The sequence below is a fragment of the Drosophila bipectinata genome, chromosome 2L (assembly GCF_030179905.1).
Source record: "Drosophila bipectinata strain 14024-0381.07 chromosome 2L, DbipHiC1v2, whole genome shotgun sequence".
NCBI classification, from domain to species: domain Eukaryota; kingdom Metazoa; phylum Arthropoda; class Insecta; order Diptera; family Drosophilidae; genus Drosophila; species Drosophila bipectinata.
In genome coordinates, this window is record NC_091736.1 from 9,366,836 (window position 1) to 9,382,131 (window position 15,296).

General features: G+C 49.3%; 4 protein-coding genes across 5 annotated transcripts; 2 read left to right on the forward strand and 2 right to left on the reverse strand.

Annotated features, from left to right (window-relative positions):
* Positions 1 to 420: 420 nt before the first annotated feature.
* On the forward strand, positions 421 to 2,070 carry Bem46 (abhydrolase domain containing 13-like protein Bem46). The gene is made up of 5 exons (XM_017243510.3): positions 421 to 682; positions 744 to 985; positions 1,047 to 1,388; positions 1,445 to 1,623; positions 1,681 to 2,070. Exons 1-5 carry the CDS (start codon positions 544 to 546, stop codon positions 1,799 to 1,801), a joined length of 1,023 nt encoding a protein of 340 aa, XP_017098999.1. The 5' UTR covers positions 421 to 543; the 3' UTR covers positions 1,802 to 2,070.
* A 102-nt stretch (positions 2,071 to 2,172) lies between these two features.
* Positions 2,173 to 5,082, reverse strand: okr (DNA repair and recombination protein RAD54-like okr). The gene is made up of 6 exons (XM_017243509.3): positions 4,840 to 5,082; positions 3,460 to 4,783; positions 3,253 to 3,406; positions 2,771 to 3,176; positions 2,550 to 2,713; positions 2,173 to 2,495 (listed from the first exon to the last, which is right to left on the reverse strand). Exons 1-6 carry the CDS (start codon positions 5,080 to 5,082, stop codon positions 2,174 to 2,176), a joined length of 2,613 nt encoding a protein of 870 aa, XP_017098998.3. The 3' UTR covers position 2,173.
* A 122-nt stretch (positions 5,083 to 5,204) lies between these two features.
* Positions 5,205 to 9,043, forward strand: Edem2 (ER degradation enhancer, mannosidase alpha-like 2). Of its 2 annotated transcripts, XR_011442065.1 has the most exons (9): positions 5,205 to 5,344; positions 5,421 to 5,781; positions 5,922 to 6,068; positions 6,127 to 6,946; positions 7,002 to 7,395; positions 7,471 to 7,742; positions 7,891 to 7,989; positions 8,053 to 8,667; positions 8,732 to 9,043. XR_011442065.1 is itself a non-coding variant. In XM_017243507.3 (8 exons), the coding sequence occupies exons 2-8, from the start codon at positions 5,618 to 5,620 to the stop codon at positions 8,575 to 8,577; spliced, it is 2,421 nt and encodes an 806-aa protein (XP_017098996.2). In that variant the 5' UTR covers positions 5,205 to 5,344; positions 5,421 to 5,617; the 3' UTR covers positions 8,578 to 9,043. The 2 variants fall into 2 exon arrangements, 1 of the variants encoding a protein (XP_017098996.2); XM_017243507.3 differs by having other exon boundaries at positions 8,053 to 9,043.
* Positions 9,044 to 9,398: 355 nt separating this feature from the next.
* On the reverse strand, positions 9,399 to 15,279 carry LOC108126802 (uncharacterized). The gene is made up of 5 exons (XM_070277318.1): positions 14,525 to 15,279; positions 12,784 to 14,451; positions 10,666 to 12,723; positions 10,410 to 10,608; positions 9,399 to 10,351 (listed from the first exon to the last, which is right to left on the reverse strand). Exons 1-5 carry the CDS (start codon positions 15,033 to 15,035, stop codon positions 9,610 to 9,612), a joined length of 5,178 nt encoding a protein of 1,725 aa, XP_070133419.1. The 5' UTR covers positions 15,036 to 15,279; the 3' UTR covers positions 9,399 to 9,609.
* Between the last annotated feature and the right edge of the window lie 17 nt (positions 15,280 to 15,296).

A 15,296-nucleotide genomic window follows, 5' to 3' on the forward strand; every position in this document is an offset into this window, starting at 1 on the left:
CAGAGCTACCTCTATTGCAGCCCTGGTATATTCAGCTTTGCCATCTCTAATAAGCGGATGAAAATAAGTGGCAACTTTAAAGAAGAATAATTTTAAATCTTTTATTTAAAGATTTTGAAACAACAATGTCTGAAAAACTCATTAAAAAAATGTTCATAATAATATTATTTCTTTTTAAAACGACCTTTTTTGTAAAACGTTCGAATAGGTCCATTGTTTTCTGTTAACTTCTCATTAACTAAAGTCCAGCACCCCTTAAAAGGAGCCCCAACCAATTGAAAATATTCGAAATGTTAAAGTAAAAAAACATAGTGTTTAAAATTAAAAATTATGTTTCGAAATTTAGTATGACCGTGATTGCGTGGGCTCAGAAAATATCGATTACTATTTGGCGGGATTTCACAACTGTTATCGGGCAACACTAATTTGTTTTTGTTGCACCTCCTCCTCCGCAGTTACCTAGTTGTTATTACTTTGGATTGGATTTTGTTTTTCGTTGTGAGTTTAGGCTGGACATGTAGATCAGCTGGACGAGAGACGACCATGAAGGAAGTGGGCATAGCTCTGCCCAAGTCGAGGGGAGTCGGCGTGGGAATTCTCGCTGCATTTCTACTAACCTTCATATTCTACTATTTCTACGGGGGATATATGACGTTCGCCGTCTTCGCTTTTGTTCTACTTTGTACGTCAAGTTAATATTATTAAATGGGTTAATGAGTCTAAAAAAGAATTCCCTTTTGCAGTGATATGTTACTATGCACAAGACCTGTTGCTTTACCACCCGGATCTGCCCGCAAATTCGCGAATCTACATTCCGATCCCCAGCATGCATAACCTGCACCACATCACAGTTAGCATCAAGACGCCTGACGGGGTGACGTTGCATGCGTTCTGGATCACCCAGCCGGAGGAGCGAAGTAAGTCAGTGCCAACGCTGATTTACTTCCACGGTAACGCCGGAAACATGGGCCATAGAATGCAAAATGTTTGTAGAAATTCTCAAAGAGATACCACGATGCAGTGCTTTAACCCTTCAATCTTTGTAGGTGTGGGGCATTTATCACCATTTGCACTGCAATATTCTTATGGTGGAATACCGAGGCTACGGCTTGTCCACTGGTGTGCCAACGGAACGCGGCCTTGTCACCGATGCGCGGGCCGCCATCGATTACCTATATACCCGCCACGACCTTGACCACTCACAGCTAATCCTTTTCGGGCGATCTCTGGGCGGAGCTGTGGTAATTGACGTAGCTGCCGACACGGTCTACGGCCAGAAGGTTATGTGTGCCATCGTTGAGAACACTTTCAGCAGCATACCAGAAATGGCAGTGGAGCTGGTGCATCCTTCTGTGAAGTACATACCAAATCTAATGTTTAAGAACAAGGTAAAAGAGGTGCGGTGTTCTTTGGTGGCACTTTAATAATTTTCCAATCATTTCAGTACCAGTCCATTAGAAAGATAGGCAAGTGCTCGGTGCCATTTTTATTTATATCGGGCCTTGCTGACAACTTAGTGCCACCGCGCATGATGCGCGCCTTGTATGCCAAATGCGGCAGCGAGCTGAAGCGCCTGCTGGAGTTTCCGGGCGGCTCCCACAACGATACATGGATAGTAGACGGGTGTGACTCACCGAGAGATCTTTTAAGTACATAATTGGTAATATTTCTCTGTTTCAGGTACTATCAAGCGATTGGAGGATTCTTGACAGAACTGCAGAAGGAGCCGTCTCCGCTGCAAAAAGCTCCCGAGAAGAGCAATGTTTGGGGCGAGCTAGAGCATAAAATTATTGATGTATAGCTCTTGGAATTGAATACATGAAGTGTTCTACTGACTGTGTTAGTACTGCAAATAGTTTAATATTTATACAGGGTTTTAATCCAAGCATTGCCTAGTGTTTTATTTTTGCTGAATATAATTTTTCATTGCGTTCGAAATCTACATACACTAAAGTCTTTAACAATTGGTGACTTAACTGAAATCAATCAGTATTTAAGAGAATAAACGAATAATCTGGTTCAATTAGCTGCTTGCCAGATTCCACTAATGATTCCACTTGGAATATGTTACATGTATTGTTTAAATTTTAATGAAAGTCAACGACAATAGCTCAAGTTTCCTACAGAGCTAACGCAAATCTGGTTCATAAAAAGAAAATAAACCGAAAACTGTTTAGAATCCAATGAAATCTTCATCGGCGCTGTCATCACTGAGGGGTGTAGATGGGCGCTTTTTACAGACTGGTTGATCCTCCTCCACAGGATCTGCTTCGGTAGTTGTAGATTCGGGATTCTCCTCAACCTCCTTGGCTTGCGACCGGTGATGGAAAACAAAGGAGACGCATTTGCTGTCCGTCCAAGCCTGGGCCAGAATGTTGTCGGGCAGGCCGCGATTGTTGGAGCAGTGATACCATTGCGACAAGTGAGATGTGCAGTCCGTGCTTTCGGGGGGAGGCTTCGTTTGGATGTTTTGGACACAACGTTTGCACTTGAGTCTGCAAAGTATTTATTTTAATATCGGATTCAGATCCGTAAAGATAAGGACTCACTTCTCATGCGTGTCGGAAAGGATTTTTTGATCAAAGCTGAACAAATCCTTCAGATCATCGCGGGTGAAATGCTTCTCGGATGACTCGTTGTTGTCAATGATTGTGCTGGACAATGACTTTTTATGGGTCTGCCTTTGTAGGATCTTCTCCTCGATAGTGCCGCTCTAAAAGGATTCTTCAATGATGGATTATTCCTTAAAGTGGCAGTTCCAAATACTCACCGCTACTAGCCGATAAATGTAGCAGGGCTTCTTTTGTCCGTCACGCCACACTCTGGCCATGGCTTGCTCATCGTTGGCTGGATTCCAGTCCGGATCAAACATAAACAGCCGATTGGCTCCAATCAGATTCAAGCCGCAACCACCAGCCTTACTGCTCAGCATGAAGAGAAAGCATTCTGAATCCGGGTCATTGAACTTGTCCACCACTTTCGAGCGCTTTTTAATAGACATGGTTCCATCTAGTCGCACAAAGCCATACTTTCTTTTTCTGGCTAGCTGTTCAAACAAGTCCAGTGTCTGTGTGTAGTTGGAGATGAGGACGACCTTGTCATTGCCATCGGCTCTGATAGCAGCCAGCATGAAGTCGAGCAACATGAACTTGCCACTCCACTCAGGACAGATTTCTCTGAAAGATGAATTGCAATATTTTTGTATTAGTTCGCTATAGCTCCCCTTGTGCTCCTCTTGGGGAGTATCCCTACTTTGGCTTGTAGTTACTAGGCAGCACATTCTGTGAGTTCTCAAATCCTTTCTCCTTAGCTTCGATCTTCGAGTGTATAAGATCTGGGTGGCTGCAAATCTTCTTCAAGGTGGTGATGTCCGCCAATGCCGTCAGCGAGGCCTTTTCGTTGCAGTCTTGGAAAATATTTAAATGCAATGAAGGAAAAGGCCAAGGGATTCGAGCTTACCGGCTAGACTGCGTCGCACCTGGTCCGAATTCAGGAAATTTGTGTAGAGCTGGAGCTGAATGGAGGTGAGCTTGACGCAAATGACCATTTCGAACTTAATGGGCAGGTACTTGGTGAGAATCTGATTTGTGCGGCGGATAATGCATTGATCGACCAGCCCGATAAGCTCCTGGGTTTTCTCGATGGCCTTTTTCCGCTCCCCGTCGGTGGAGTCTGCGTTCTGTCCCCTCAGAATGCTGTTCTCGAAGTTACGCTTGAAATCAGCCGCCGAGCCCAACATTTCGGGATTTACAAAGTTGACCAGGCTGAAGTACTCCGTGAGATCGTTCTGGATGGGTGTTCCCGACAGGAGAACACGCCGCTTCGTTTTCAGTCCCATCAGAGCCTGGTAGGTGAGATTGTCGCTGTTCTTCAGCCGGTGGCCTTCGTCGCAGATCACCATACCAACCTCGTATTTGCAAAGGATCTCGGCGTATATACGAAATGTTTCGTAACTGATGAGCAGGACGGGAGTACCTAATCGGGCGGAGGTCATAGAAAACTGTTCTAAGGCGCGTATGGTGTTCTCTTTGGTGCCACCTTCCATCGCCAGGCAGAGGAGCCGGCCTTGGAGCCACTTTGTGAATTCCTTCTCCCAGTTCTTCACCAGGGATGAGGGTGACACGACTATTGCCTTGTTGATGGTCGGCTTACTTTCGGGGCCCTGCCGCAACAGTGTCCAAACCAGCGTCACGCACTGCAGAGTCTTTCCCAAGCCCATTTCATCGGCCATGATGCACCCGTTGAAGTCGCCCTTCCTGCCTTCCACACATTCATACATAAAGCGCACGCCCTCGCGCTGATGCGGTCGCAGGATGTTGCTCAGCAACGGATCCACCACAACGTGGACGAGCACCTTGCTCGGGTCCATGGACATCCGCTGGTGCTCTGTGTAGTTGGGAGGTTGGAAGAGTACCAGGGCGTTGCAGGCCTGCGGATCGTGAAGAGGGCGCCGGACGACTTGGCGGCGTACGCCCAGGCAGCGATTTCCTCCGTAATCGGGCACATAGTTGTCAATGGGAACCTTGAACTTTCTGGCCAGCACCTGGGCGATGGCTAGCTCGTAGGGACTGTTTGCCGTGAACCGAATGGGCAGGGGAATGTCTGAGTTGGTGGCATCGCGAAGCCCGAACCGCTTGCTCTCCTCGTCCGCATCCGTATCTGTGTCCAGTCGCAGATCCTTCTGACAGGCCCGTTTGTTCTTCTTCTGGAGTAGTGGCGGGGTAAAAGCGTTGCGCGACGCGGCAGGTTGTCCGATCCTTTGGCTGGGCGCCAAGCTGCGCCTCTAAAGGAACTGGTCTTTAAAATCTCACAGTTTTATATAAAAATCGGTGTATTTACCATTTTTACAATTTTGTGGCGGTAGCGCGAACAGTTCTTTGAATGGGAACAATCGCCGATATATATCGATATATCGAAAGCAACTCGGGGGATTAGGTCACACTGCCGGACTCCGCGCAAGTGGTTATTTTGTGATAAAATAAAAATAAACTGAAAACTGCGGCGTTGATAAGAAATACGCTTGGGAGCAAATCGCCAGCAAAGCAGTCTACGGCAAAACACTCCGTCACCCACACACATCATACATCGGGAGTGTTTTGGAGACCCTCTGGCGAGGTTTGGAGGCGTCTACGTTAGCTGCAGTCGTGGTCATTTGTTACTGGAACAGAAAATCAACAAACGAGATTAAGAATAATTAGAATGATATTCGGGACGTTGCCGCACTGCGATGTATGATTCGCAGTGTCGACGCTCAATTGCGGGAACAAGTGCGTAAACCCACATACACGACCGAGCGCACAGCGTCGGACGGAACTCGAAAATTAGGTCGCCGTTTCGGCAGTGGGTGAGCATTTCGGTGGCTATTTTTAAAGCCAAATATTTGTTACATCAAGTTTTTTTTGCTGTTTCGGATTAAAAAGGTAATCAACCGGACCACAGGGCCAAAAGGAGCCGTCAAAAACGGAGACAAGCATTAACACACACAGGCGTATTAGTTTCAACAGCACGTTCAAAGTGAAGGTCAACGTCACAACGGCAACGAACGCAGCTGGAAACAGAAACAAAACCACCAAAAACATCAAGATCAGCTGCCAAAGTTGCTTTTGACCCACACACAATGTCGCTTTACGCTGTCTTCCTCCCCGCTTGTGCCCCTGGTCCCGGCCAGCGGCTGGTGCTTACATTCATATTGGGACTACTGATCCTGGTGGCCTGTGTCCTCAGTACAGAAACCTCCATGCCCACGCAGAACATGTCCAACAAGGAGAGGGCTGAATTGAGGTAAATCAGGCACAACTAGCCATGGATAGTAAGGTGTTTTAGTACTTGGCCAGTAATTAGAAACTAATCTAATCACTGACTATGAAATGTAACAACGTAGATTGCATATTTCGATTAATAACTTGTACATCCAATTGTAGGGAGGAAGCCCGAGATATGTTCTACCATGCATATCGTGCCTATATGGAGAACGCATATCCAGCCGATGAGCTAATGCCACTGTCCTGTAAAGGACGTTATCGAGGAGTAACGCCTTCGCGTGGCGACATGGACGACATTCTCGGAAAGTAAGCTACTTATGTCTATAATCCGATGTTCATTTACTTAAAATCTATTGGTTTTAAGCTTCTCCATGACCCTAGTGGATTCTTTGGACACCCTTGTTCTATTGGGCGACTTTGAGGAGTTCGAACATGCCGTAAAGCTGGTCATTCGGGACGTACAGTTCGATAACGACATCATTGTGTCGGTTTTCGAGACAAATATCCGCATGGTGGGTGGCCTGTTGTCTGCCCACATTCTGGCCGAGTATTTGCAGAAGAATGCCGACACCATGCACTGGTATAAGGGCGAGCTCTTGGAAATGTCCCGAGAGCTGGGCTACCGCCTCCTCCCAGCGTTCAACACGTCCACGGGAATACCCCATGCCCGAGTCAACCTACGACTCGGTATGAAGGACCCGCAGCTGAAGAAGTCTCGGGAGACGTGTACTGCGTGTGCGGGGACCATCCTTTTAGAGTTCGCCGCTCTTTCCCGACTCACGGGCGATCCTATTTTTGAGGTGCGGGCTCACGCTGCCATGGATGCGTTGTGGAAACTGCGGCACCGCGGCTCGGACCTGATGGGCACCGTGCTCAACGTCCATTCTGGCGACTGGGTGCGTCGCGACTCTGGAGTCGGGGCAGGAATCGATAGCTACTATGAGTACCTCTTCAAGTCGTATGTCCTCCTCGGCGACGACAAGTACTTAGCCCGATTCAACCGGCACTATAATGCCGTGATGAAGTACGTCAGCGAGGGACCCATGTTGCTGGATGTGCTCATGCATCGCCCACATGCCAAATCCAAGAACTTTATGGATTCGCTGTTGGCCTTCTGGCCAGGCTTGCAAGTCCTTTCCGGGGACCTAAAGCCTGCGGTTCAGACCCACGAAATGTTGTATCAAGTATGTTATAGGACTACATTCTATAGTAAAGATTCTAATCGGACTTCTTCCACAGGTTATGCAGATGCACACATTTATTCCTGAAGCCTTTACCGTGGACTTCCAAATCCACTGGGGCCAGCATCCATTACGACCCGAGTTCATCGAGTCTACATACTTCCTGTACCGAGCCACCGGAGACCATCACTATCTTCAGGTCGGCAAACGTGCCCTAAAAACACTCCAGCAGCATGCAAAGGTCTCTTGTGGATATGCAGCCGTCAATGATGTTCGCACCGGAAAGCACGAGGATCGAATGGATTCGTTTGTCCTTTCCGAAACAATCAAGTACCTGTTTCTGCTCTTCTCCGATCCCCACGATTTGATAATCAACATTGACGAGTTTGTCTTCACAACCGAGGCACACCTGCTGCCCCTTTCGATTGCCCAATTGGGGAATGCAACCTTTAGTAAGTATCCGGGCGCTAGAACGCCACGTAATATCATAAATTACGCAGATGTTTCTTAAAATAACGCATTTATAGGCTTTCGCCAAACAGAAGAGCACAACGTACTCGACTTCATGCGCACCTGCCCCAGTTCCAATAAGCTTTTTCCTGAGAAAGTACGCAAACCACTGCGCAACTTCATTACGGGCTCGTGCCCGCGCACCAGCGGCGGAAAGCGACTCAGTGCCCTGGATTTTCAGGCAAGCAACGCGGATCATCTGCGAGCTGTTTACGACATGGGCATCACCATGGTTTCGGTAGGCGACCGCAGCCAAGGCAAGGTGCGACTGTTTCATAGTTTCTATAATGTAAGTTTTTTTCTGTTTCGCGTTTTTTGGTTCCGTTCGCATCATCCGATATCGAATTTTCTCTCAAAATCATCCTATCCCCTCCATCATTTTCACATTAATTTTCCCGAATATTACCTAATGTCCATGCATCGGTATGTTTCTGTAGGCCAAGAGCCACGAGGAAGGCGAAATGGGATTGCAGTTCATGCAGGAAATGCTCGAACTGACCAAGATGCAGAGCATGAACCAGCTGGCGGCCTTACAGGTAAGATTATAGCGACTAAACCATTGGGATGACCTTCTAATAAGACTGTTGCATGTCCCACAGGCTGTGGCTTTCACTACGGATGAAAAGGGCCAGGACTGGGCCGCCCTGATGGCCGGACCATCGCACTTTAGCCCGGAGCTAATTGGCGATCAGTTTGTGGAGGGCGACGTTGTGTTGTCCAAGCCGCTGCGCGCCTGCGACGACAGGCTGGACAACGCGGCAGAGGCAAAGGGTAAGGTGCTGGTCGCCGAACGCGGCGATTGCACTTTTGTGAGTAAGGCGCGTCTGGCTCAGAAATCGGGCGCAGCGGCGCTTATTGTCTGTGATAACGTCCCGGGATCTTCCGGGGAGACACAGCCTATGTTTGCTATGTCCGGTGACGGGAATGACGATGTCAACATTCCGGTCGTGTTTATGTACAGTGTAGAGTTTGGAAAACTGTCGGCAATAATGAAGAGAAGAAAGCATCCGCTCAGCGTTCGCATCATGCAGATGGTGGAGTTTAAGCGCTGGCAGCTGGCAAAGGAGCAGCGAAAGAACGAGACGGCGACCACCTCAAGCCAAAAGCCGGAAAAGGAGTTGTAGTGCTTGCTGCTACCTACCCGCCCCCAGCTTCAGCGCCAGCCACTGTTCCTGCGATGGGGCAACTCGTACTCTTAAGTAGTGTCCGCCAAAGTAGATATCTTTTTTCAGGATTCATGGAAGAGCAACTAAATTTGAAATTCTTGTACTTTACTAGACATGTAAGACTTTCTTAACTCATCCGAAATCCGAGGGAAATTGGGGAGAGACGTAATGCTACCCAATCGTATCCACATCCTCGTACATTCTTCTGTGTAAGGTTGGGCCGCAGCCTCGCGATTTTTTAGATGAATTTTACTTTTTTGTAAGTAAAGCTCGTGTACATAAACTAGATCATAACGACTAACTAAAAAGTAATTAATTAAGCAGAACTAGTTAGAAATGTAGCATCTCGGGAAGGCGAGCGAAAGTGTTTAGCTAAACTAATAGATTGTGTGCAAAAGTAGTTTTAAATATAAAATTAAAGAAACGAGGAGGACTTTTATTGGGGAATTGGGGACACAAAGGGTAGTACTATCCTGTGAACTCTGATACATATATAATAAAAGGTGATTTTTATTTTAGTTTACATTTCCATTTAATGACATTCTTTCATTTTGGTGTTTCCTTTGAACTTATGCATGTATGATGACACTTAATCGGCTACTCCAGCTCAGAGCACAAAATAAAATAATTAACCTACTTGAAGGATTTTGTTTTTCTTTGAGAAAAAAAAGTAAAGAAAACTCAATGATTTAAAAATACTTAAACAACGAAAGTGAGGGCTCACTTGGCTCCTATCGGGCCTGACTTACTAGGGACTTAGTCTAGATGAAACAACTGGATGATGATGCGGTCTTTGCGGATTAACTATCGGAATTTAATCAATTGATAATTTATACTCGCAGCACGTCCAGGACACATTCCTGGTACACTGGGGTTCTCAGTTCAGTTCACATTTAAGGCGTCAAGAGATTTGCTTTCGATTTTGAATGGTTTTTGGACAAAGAGTGTGTGTGATTTAACACAAAATACTTGCTTCAAGGCGACGACTACCTACAATTTATCTACACTGGCGAGCTGCTGCTGCTGGATGGCCAGCTTGAGCATGTGGTTCGCGATGCTGTCCACCGTTAGAGACTTGGGCGACATCTCGACCACTTGCGACTTGTCCCGGACGTAGAAGCGCTGCACTCCATTCACCTGCGGCGCCAAATAGGTCAGTTGCCGCGGGTCGACGGCGCTTATCCAGGCCTCGTCCTTCGACGCCGACTTAATGATTAGATGATCTCCGGTATTCACCGACTCCAGGTGCGTCTCGAACTGGGGCGACGGCAGGCGATGCACATGCAACAGACGATGCGACGGCGTGGCATACGAGATCTCGCAGGCAATCACATGAACTTCGGCCTGTTTGGCCGGCTCCTTCATCAGCTGGTACAGCACCAACATGCTGCTCTGGTCCAGATCCAGGCTGGGATAATGCATTGCCCCCAGACACCTGCCCAAAGGACGGCCCAAGTCGTAGTTCATCACTATGTCTCCACTGCGGTGATCCCAAACGGTTATGCGGCAGTATCCATAGCCAATCAGACGATCCTCCGACACGCACTCGATATGGTAGAGCTCGTGGCGCAGGGGCTTGAACTCCCGAATGGAAGCTAGTGTGTCCAGGTTTGGGGTGAGGGAGTATTTGCACATGCCGGAGCGTGGCTTCCCCACCCCGACCGCTTGCTGCCAGGCCATGACAAAATATCTCGACTCCGCGATACTGGTGTATATCACGTTCGATGGTTCGCTACCGGATGAGGCAATCATTAGACTCTGTTGTTCGTCAAGTTCCTTACCAGACTTACCAGTTTACGGAGTCCAAGTGCACGGAATGCATACGGGGCCGCAACTCCTCCTCACAAAAATAGTACACATTCACATGCAGCGTCGTCAGCTTCACTTCCCGCTTGTGCTGGTCCAACGGACGACACCGCATTTCCAAGTAGACCGGCGTGGAGTTGTGCATGCACATGCGACTTCCATAAGGAGCTTTGATCTCAACATCTGTAGGGCGTGGAAAATCAGATGAGGTGCCGAAATCCATGCTCGATCTAGTCTTACCTGTGGTGGTTCTCCGCACTCGCCCTAGGTTCATCCACCGCGGGGACAGTTCTACCTCGAGATCCTTCTTTGCAGGCTGCTCCTCTGCGGCAACTTTGGTCCCACTCAGGGGCGAGAAGGTGTGCCGCGGATGGTGTAAGACATTGAACACCTTCGAGAACTTCCAAAAGGATATGCAGGTTTCTTGCACCACGATCAACTGCTCCAGCTCATAGTACATGTACAGGACCAGACCGTGCTTGGGGTCGAGGGGATTCGGCAGTTGCGAAGAACCTTCGTTGAGGCGCACCAGTCCGCCTGGCGGAGTAGATAGAATGTCGTTCTCCCGGATAGGATGAATTGCGGTTCCCGCATTTTGCCGTAACCGGCGCTCACCCCCAAACTTCGAGCTTAACGGGGCAGGTTGTGGCGTCGGAGGGTAAACTAGAACAGGTTGGGCATAGGCTTGTCCTGCGGTTGATTCCCGTACAGCAGATTTGTGATCATCCGAAACATTTTTAGGTACGGTTCTGTGTAACTGAGTGGTGGCCGGAGAGGCAACTACATTGTGTCCAGGCTCCTTTTCTAGAGTAGCTGGTAGAGACTTGGTACGCAGTCGCTTAGTGCGTTTTACGGGTGTGATGGGAGCGTTCGCCGAAGTAGACGTGGGGCTCATGCTCGGTTTGAGGGCCTTGGTCTTGCGGGAAGTGATGGGCGGACCTTGCTGCTGCTGCAGGCGGTGCTGCTCGGGCAGGGTCTTTTCCGCCGGCTCTGGCCTCTTTAGGTTCGATCGCGCCGCCTTGGACATTAGCACCTTCTTGGGACTTTGCATGGTGCCGCCACACAACCGCTTTCCACGGCTCTGGCCCACCTCATCCGTAAGGGCGTAGCTCTTGAGAAGGCTGACCTTGCGGTTGCGCAACAGCTTGGAGTTCATGTGAGTAGTGGAACGAGTTACCAGGTCCCGGGCGCGAGGTTGTTTTGCCGCTACAGGAGCTGCAACAGTGGTGCGGCGTCGCTTGGGAACTCTCGGGGCCTCTTGTTTGGGTGCTCCATGTGTCTTTCTGTGCTTCGCTATTCTCACGGTCTTGGCGTTACTAGCAGTTGGTGAACTTGTCATTTGGGTTGGCTTCTCCGGACCTTCTTGCAAGAGTCTCAGCTTCTTCGATGGAGAAATTATCCCGGTGGGGTGCGGCGCAGAAACATCGCCAAAGGGTTCGATTAGGGGAGCCGGTGAAGTTGCGATACGAGAGGTTTGTGTTGGCGGCGGCGGCGGCGTATGCGTTTGTGAAGGTGCGTTATGGTTCGCCTGAACGATAAAGATGGATGGCTTGGTCTCGCGCGCCTGGCGCAAGCGCTGCTGCATTGCCTCGAGCACCTTGGATTGGGCAGGTGCCGCTGCTTCGTAAACTTTCGCAAAGGCTGCCTCCACAGATTTTGGTCGATGCCCCTCGAGCCTCTTTCGTTGCAGGTCTTGCATCATGGTGGAAAGGCCCGTGCTCTTCCATTTCAACTTATTTGGTTCCTTTTCATTGGTTTTTTGTACTTCTTCGATGGGTGGTTTGGACTTTTCTCTCAGCTCCTTCCTGGCATCCGAACCATCTCCCTGCACCTGATTTTGGTCCGGGAAGGGAACTTCTTTGGCTGGAAGGGCCGACTGTCGCGGTTCGCTTGGACCTCGAACTGATTCGAGACTAACATCTCCCTCGTTAGCTTGGTGCGGCGCATGGGAGGTTAAGTTTTCGTCCTTTTCGGGGCTCCCGTCGCTGCTTGTAGTCACTGGTGGCTTTTTGTCGTTTGCTTGTTGCCGATCCCGCTCCTTCTCGCGCCGTCTGCCACGCACATCGCTTCGCATCCTGTCCAGTTGCTGCTGGGGACGCACACGAAGCGAGCGACGAGCAATCGTGCTGTTGGCCAGCTCCCGCATCGCCGAGGCTACCGCGTTTGCCGTGGCCAACTCGGTGAGACCCAGGTAGTTGCAGAACTCTTGCTGCTCGTAAAACATGGCGTCATTAGGACTAGTGCACTGTGGTCCCCTGTTTAGATCCATCTGCATGGGCGTTGAAACGTCTTTCAAGTCTGTGGGTGAAAGGACTGCAATTAGCATTAATGTATTAGGCTTTACTTAAGTACTCTTACCGTCGCCTCCAGGCCCACTTGTCGGCTCCTGGTAGGAATACAACTGGTTCGGTTGCGTTTGCACATTTTGTCTCACAATTTGCTGTTGCGCTTGATGTCGCATAGCATCTATGACCCGGTCTGCCAGCTTTAGGTCACCTGCACCCACAAGGTCGCATGAGGTAGTATCCGTGGACGCTTGGATTCCTCTGGGGGTCGCTGAAGACTTGGGAACGGTAGCCACTAGTCCCGGAGTCGGTGGGGATGTACCTGCTGGTGTCTCAAGCGAGAACTGTTCAAGGTCTGTGGTGGATGTGTTTTTGGTGTATTGTCTCTCCGCTAACGTCTGCGTCTCAATGGTTTTTACGTCTCCGACAGGGTGAACCGGCAACTGCTCTTCCGTTTGATCCTTTTCCGGGACCAAAGTCGTCACAGAGGCATTATCCATATCAACTACCTCATAGCAGTCGTCCTCATCATCGTCCAGCACGATGGTCTCTTCAGTGGGTAGAACGTGCAAAAGGCGCCTTTGCACCACCCGGTCCTGTGGTGCTGGCTCATCGTCCGTCGACTCAAACGCTTCCATAATTTCGCGGGTAACTTTCTCCAGGTCGCGAGTTAGCATCTCTCGGAATTTAAGGAAGTTGTGTTGACGCTGCGGGGCTTTGAGTGCCTCGTGCTCCTCAAAGGCAGCCTGAAAACTTTCTACATCCTCGACGGGTGCGCACTCTTCAGCGACTGCCGTCTCCCAGCTAGAAACTTTCTCGCCAGGACTCATCTGAGGCTGCGCCTGACAGATACTGGCTAGCCTCCGGTCCATGGCCTCTGCGTATAGCGTGTTCTTCATCAGTTGAGGGCACTTTCGCTTCAAGGGCGCAACCTTCGATGGAACCTGCCCTTCCATCAGTTCGTCATCGTAGTCGTAGTTGTAACTGCCGTCCGGCATGGACGAAGAGCTGACTGGAAATTCTGTGGGGCTACTATGCTCGCGAGTCACCCGGCGAGCTGCTTGACTCTTTAGCGGATGTTCTTCCTCCAGCTCGTTGATCATAATGGACTGAACAGGGTGCTGCTCTTCAATGCCACAGTCTTCCTCCTCATCGTCATGGTCTTCCAGTTCATGATCATATACCTGACAGATGTCCGGACGTTCTTCTTCCATTGGCGTGTCGTCTACAAAGGTGGCGTTTTCGTTCTCCTCGTGCCCCTCATCCTCTACCATTTCCGGGTGTGCAAGTGGCTGCCTAAGAGCGGCGTCGCTGAGGTAGACATTGTTTCCGTCTGTCAGCCGTGCCACATCCTCTCCCAGGCCACCTATCACCTCCTCAATATACGTCCCATTAAGACGTTGATTCGCATTCCTTTCGTCGGGCAGCAGGCCCAGAAGCGTTTCACCTCCATTTCCGGCCATAAGGATGGCCCTAGCAAATTCCTGTTCGTTGGAAACTCCCTGCGTGGAGACGAGTATCTCGCAGCAATGTTCATCAGCTAGCATGACCATGTTCTCGCCGTCAACGGTTTCATAGATTACGCATGGTTCCTCAACAGGCTGCAGGTCATCATCATCCTCCTCATTCTCGTGGGGAACCAAAACGAATTGATCGTTTCCGTTGGTTAGCAACACACCAGGATTATGGCCGACGGCATGCAGCAAGGACATACCAGAGTTTCGAGGATCTTCGGGCAACTCTACAAAAAAATAAAAAATTCTTATTGGTTGGGGAGATATACAGGGATGGTGTTGGCTTGAAGGTGAACCCACCATTCATCTGGACGACATCGCGGCAGCCGTGCGAAAGTTTAGTTTGTGTACGGTCCCAGCTGGGGGTCGTCGTAGCCATTGCATCCTCATCTGATAATACGCGACGGCACAGTCCAAAGATAAAATGTGCGTTATCGGATATGTTGCTCCTATATGATGTGTTTTCGTCCCAGCCCTTGAACCCACTGCCACTGCCACTATCGAAGCCATCGCTTGAGATGAGACTGTGTATGTCCGAGTCGTCAGAGATCACGTGCAGCATGCTGTCCACTGCTGGATCCAGGTCCGTGTCATGATCACGGAATTGCAGGTTCTCGCAGGGCAAGCTACCATCAAAGTGTGCCTCCGCATTCCCAACGACTTCTCCAGCGTCCGCTTCAGGTACTGTTTCCGTTCCGGCGCCTTGATCGACAATGGCTTCCACCTCGTCTCCAGCCAACGGCGAGTAGATGTCCAGCAGTTGTTCCTCGGCCGAGACGTAGGCCACGAGCCGCGCTCCTCGCTTCGACATCGCGGTCACTCCGTTGTGGTTAAATGCTTAAAACGTACCGTGTAGCAATTGTGGACAAATTTTTACTGAATTTAGCACGTGAAATTTAAAAAATATACTTGATGCTGTCTACTAAACAGTGCCCGAACTGACAGTGCCGGTGCATGATTTCAATCTCAGGGTCTGGTCTGTTTCTCTCGATTCTAATGTTCTGTATTTTTGCGTATTTCTTGTTTTTTGTTGTGTATTACATTCCTATTTGGCAGCAAATATTTTTTTTGA

Coding starts and splice junctions, on each gene's coding strand:
- Bem46 (XM_017243510.3), top strand. CDS start 544: ATGAAGGAAGTGGGCATAGCTCTGCCCAAGTCGAGGGGAGTCGGCGTG. Junction 986..1,046: donor TGGGCCATAGAATGCAAAAT/GTTTGTAGAAAT, acceptor CAATCTTTGTAG/GTGTGGGGCATTTATCACCA. Junction 1,389..1,444: donor ATCTAATGTTTAAGAACAAG/GTAAAAGAGGTG, acceptor CAATCATTTCAG/TACCAGTCCATTAGAAAGAT.
- Edem2 (XM_017243507.3), top strand. CDS start 5,618: ATGTCGCTTTACGCTGTCTTCCTCCCCGCTTGTGCCCCTGGTCCCGGC. Junction 7,396..7,470: donor ATTGGGGAATGCAACCTTTA/GTAAGTATCCGG, acceptor ACGCATTTATAG/GCTTTCGCCAAACAGAAGAG. Junction 7,743..7,890: donor TGTTTCATAGTTTCTATAAT/GTAAGTTTTTTT, acceptor ATGTTTCTGTAG/GCCAAGAGCCACGAGGAAGG.
- LOC108126802 (XM_070277318.1), bottom strand. CDS start 15,035: ATGTCGAAGCGAGGAGCGCGGCTCGTGGCCTACGTCTCGGCCGAGGAA. Junction 12,724..12,783: donor AAGTGGGCCTGGAGGCGACG/GTAAGAGTACTT, acceptor TTTCACCCACAG/ACTTGAAAGACGTTTCAACG. Junction 10,609..10,665: donor AGTGCGGAGAACCACCACAG/GTAAGACTAGAT, acceptor CACGCCCTACAG/ATGTTGAGATCAAAGCTCCT.
- okr (XM_017243509.3), bottom strand. CDS start 5,082: ATGATGTGTGTGGGTGACGGAGTGTTTTGCCGTAGACTGCTTTGCTGG. Junction 4,784..4,839: donor GCCACAAAATTGTAAAAATG/GTAAATACACCG, acceptor CAGTTCCTTTAG/AGGCGCAGCTTGGCGCCCAG. Junction 3,407..3,459: donor GGTGCGACGCAGTCTAGCCG/GTAAGCTCGAAT, acceptor ATATTTTCCAAG/ACTGCAACGAAAAGGCCTCG.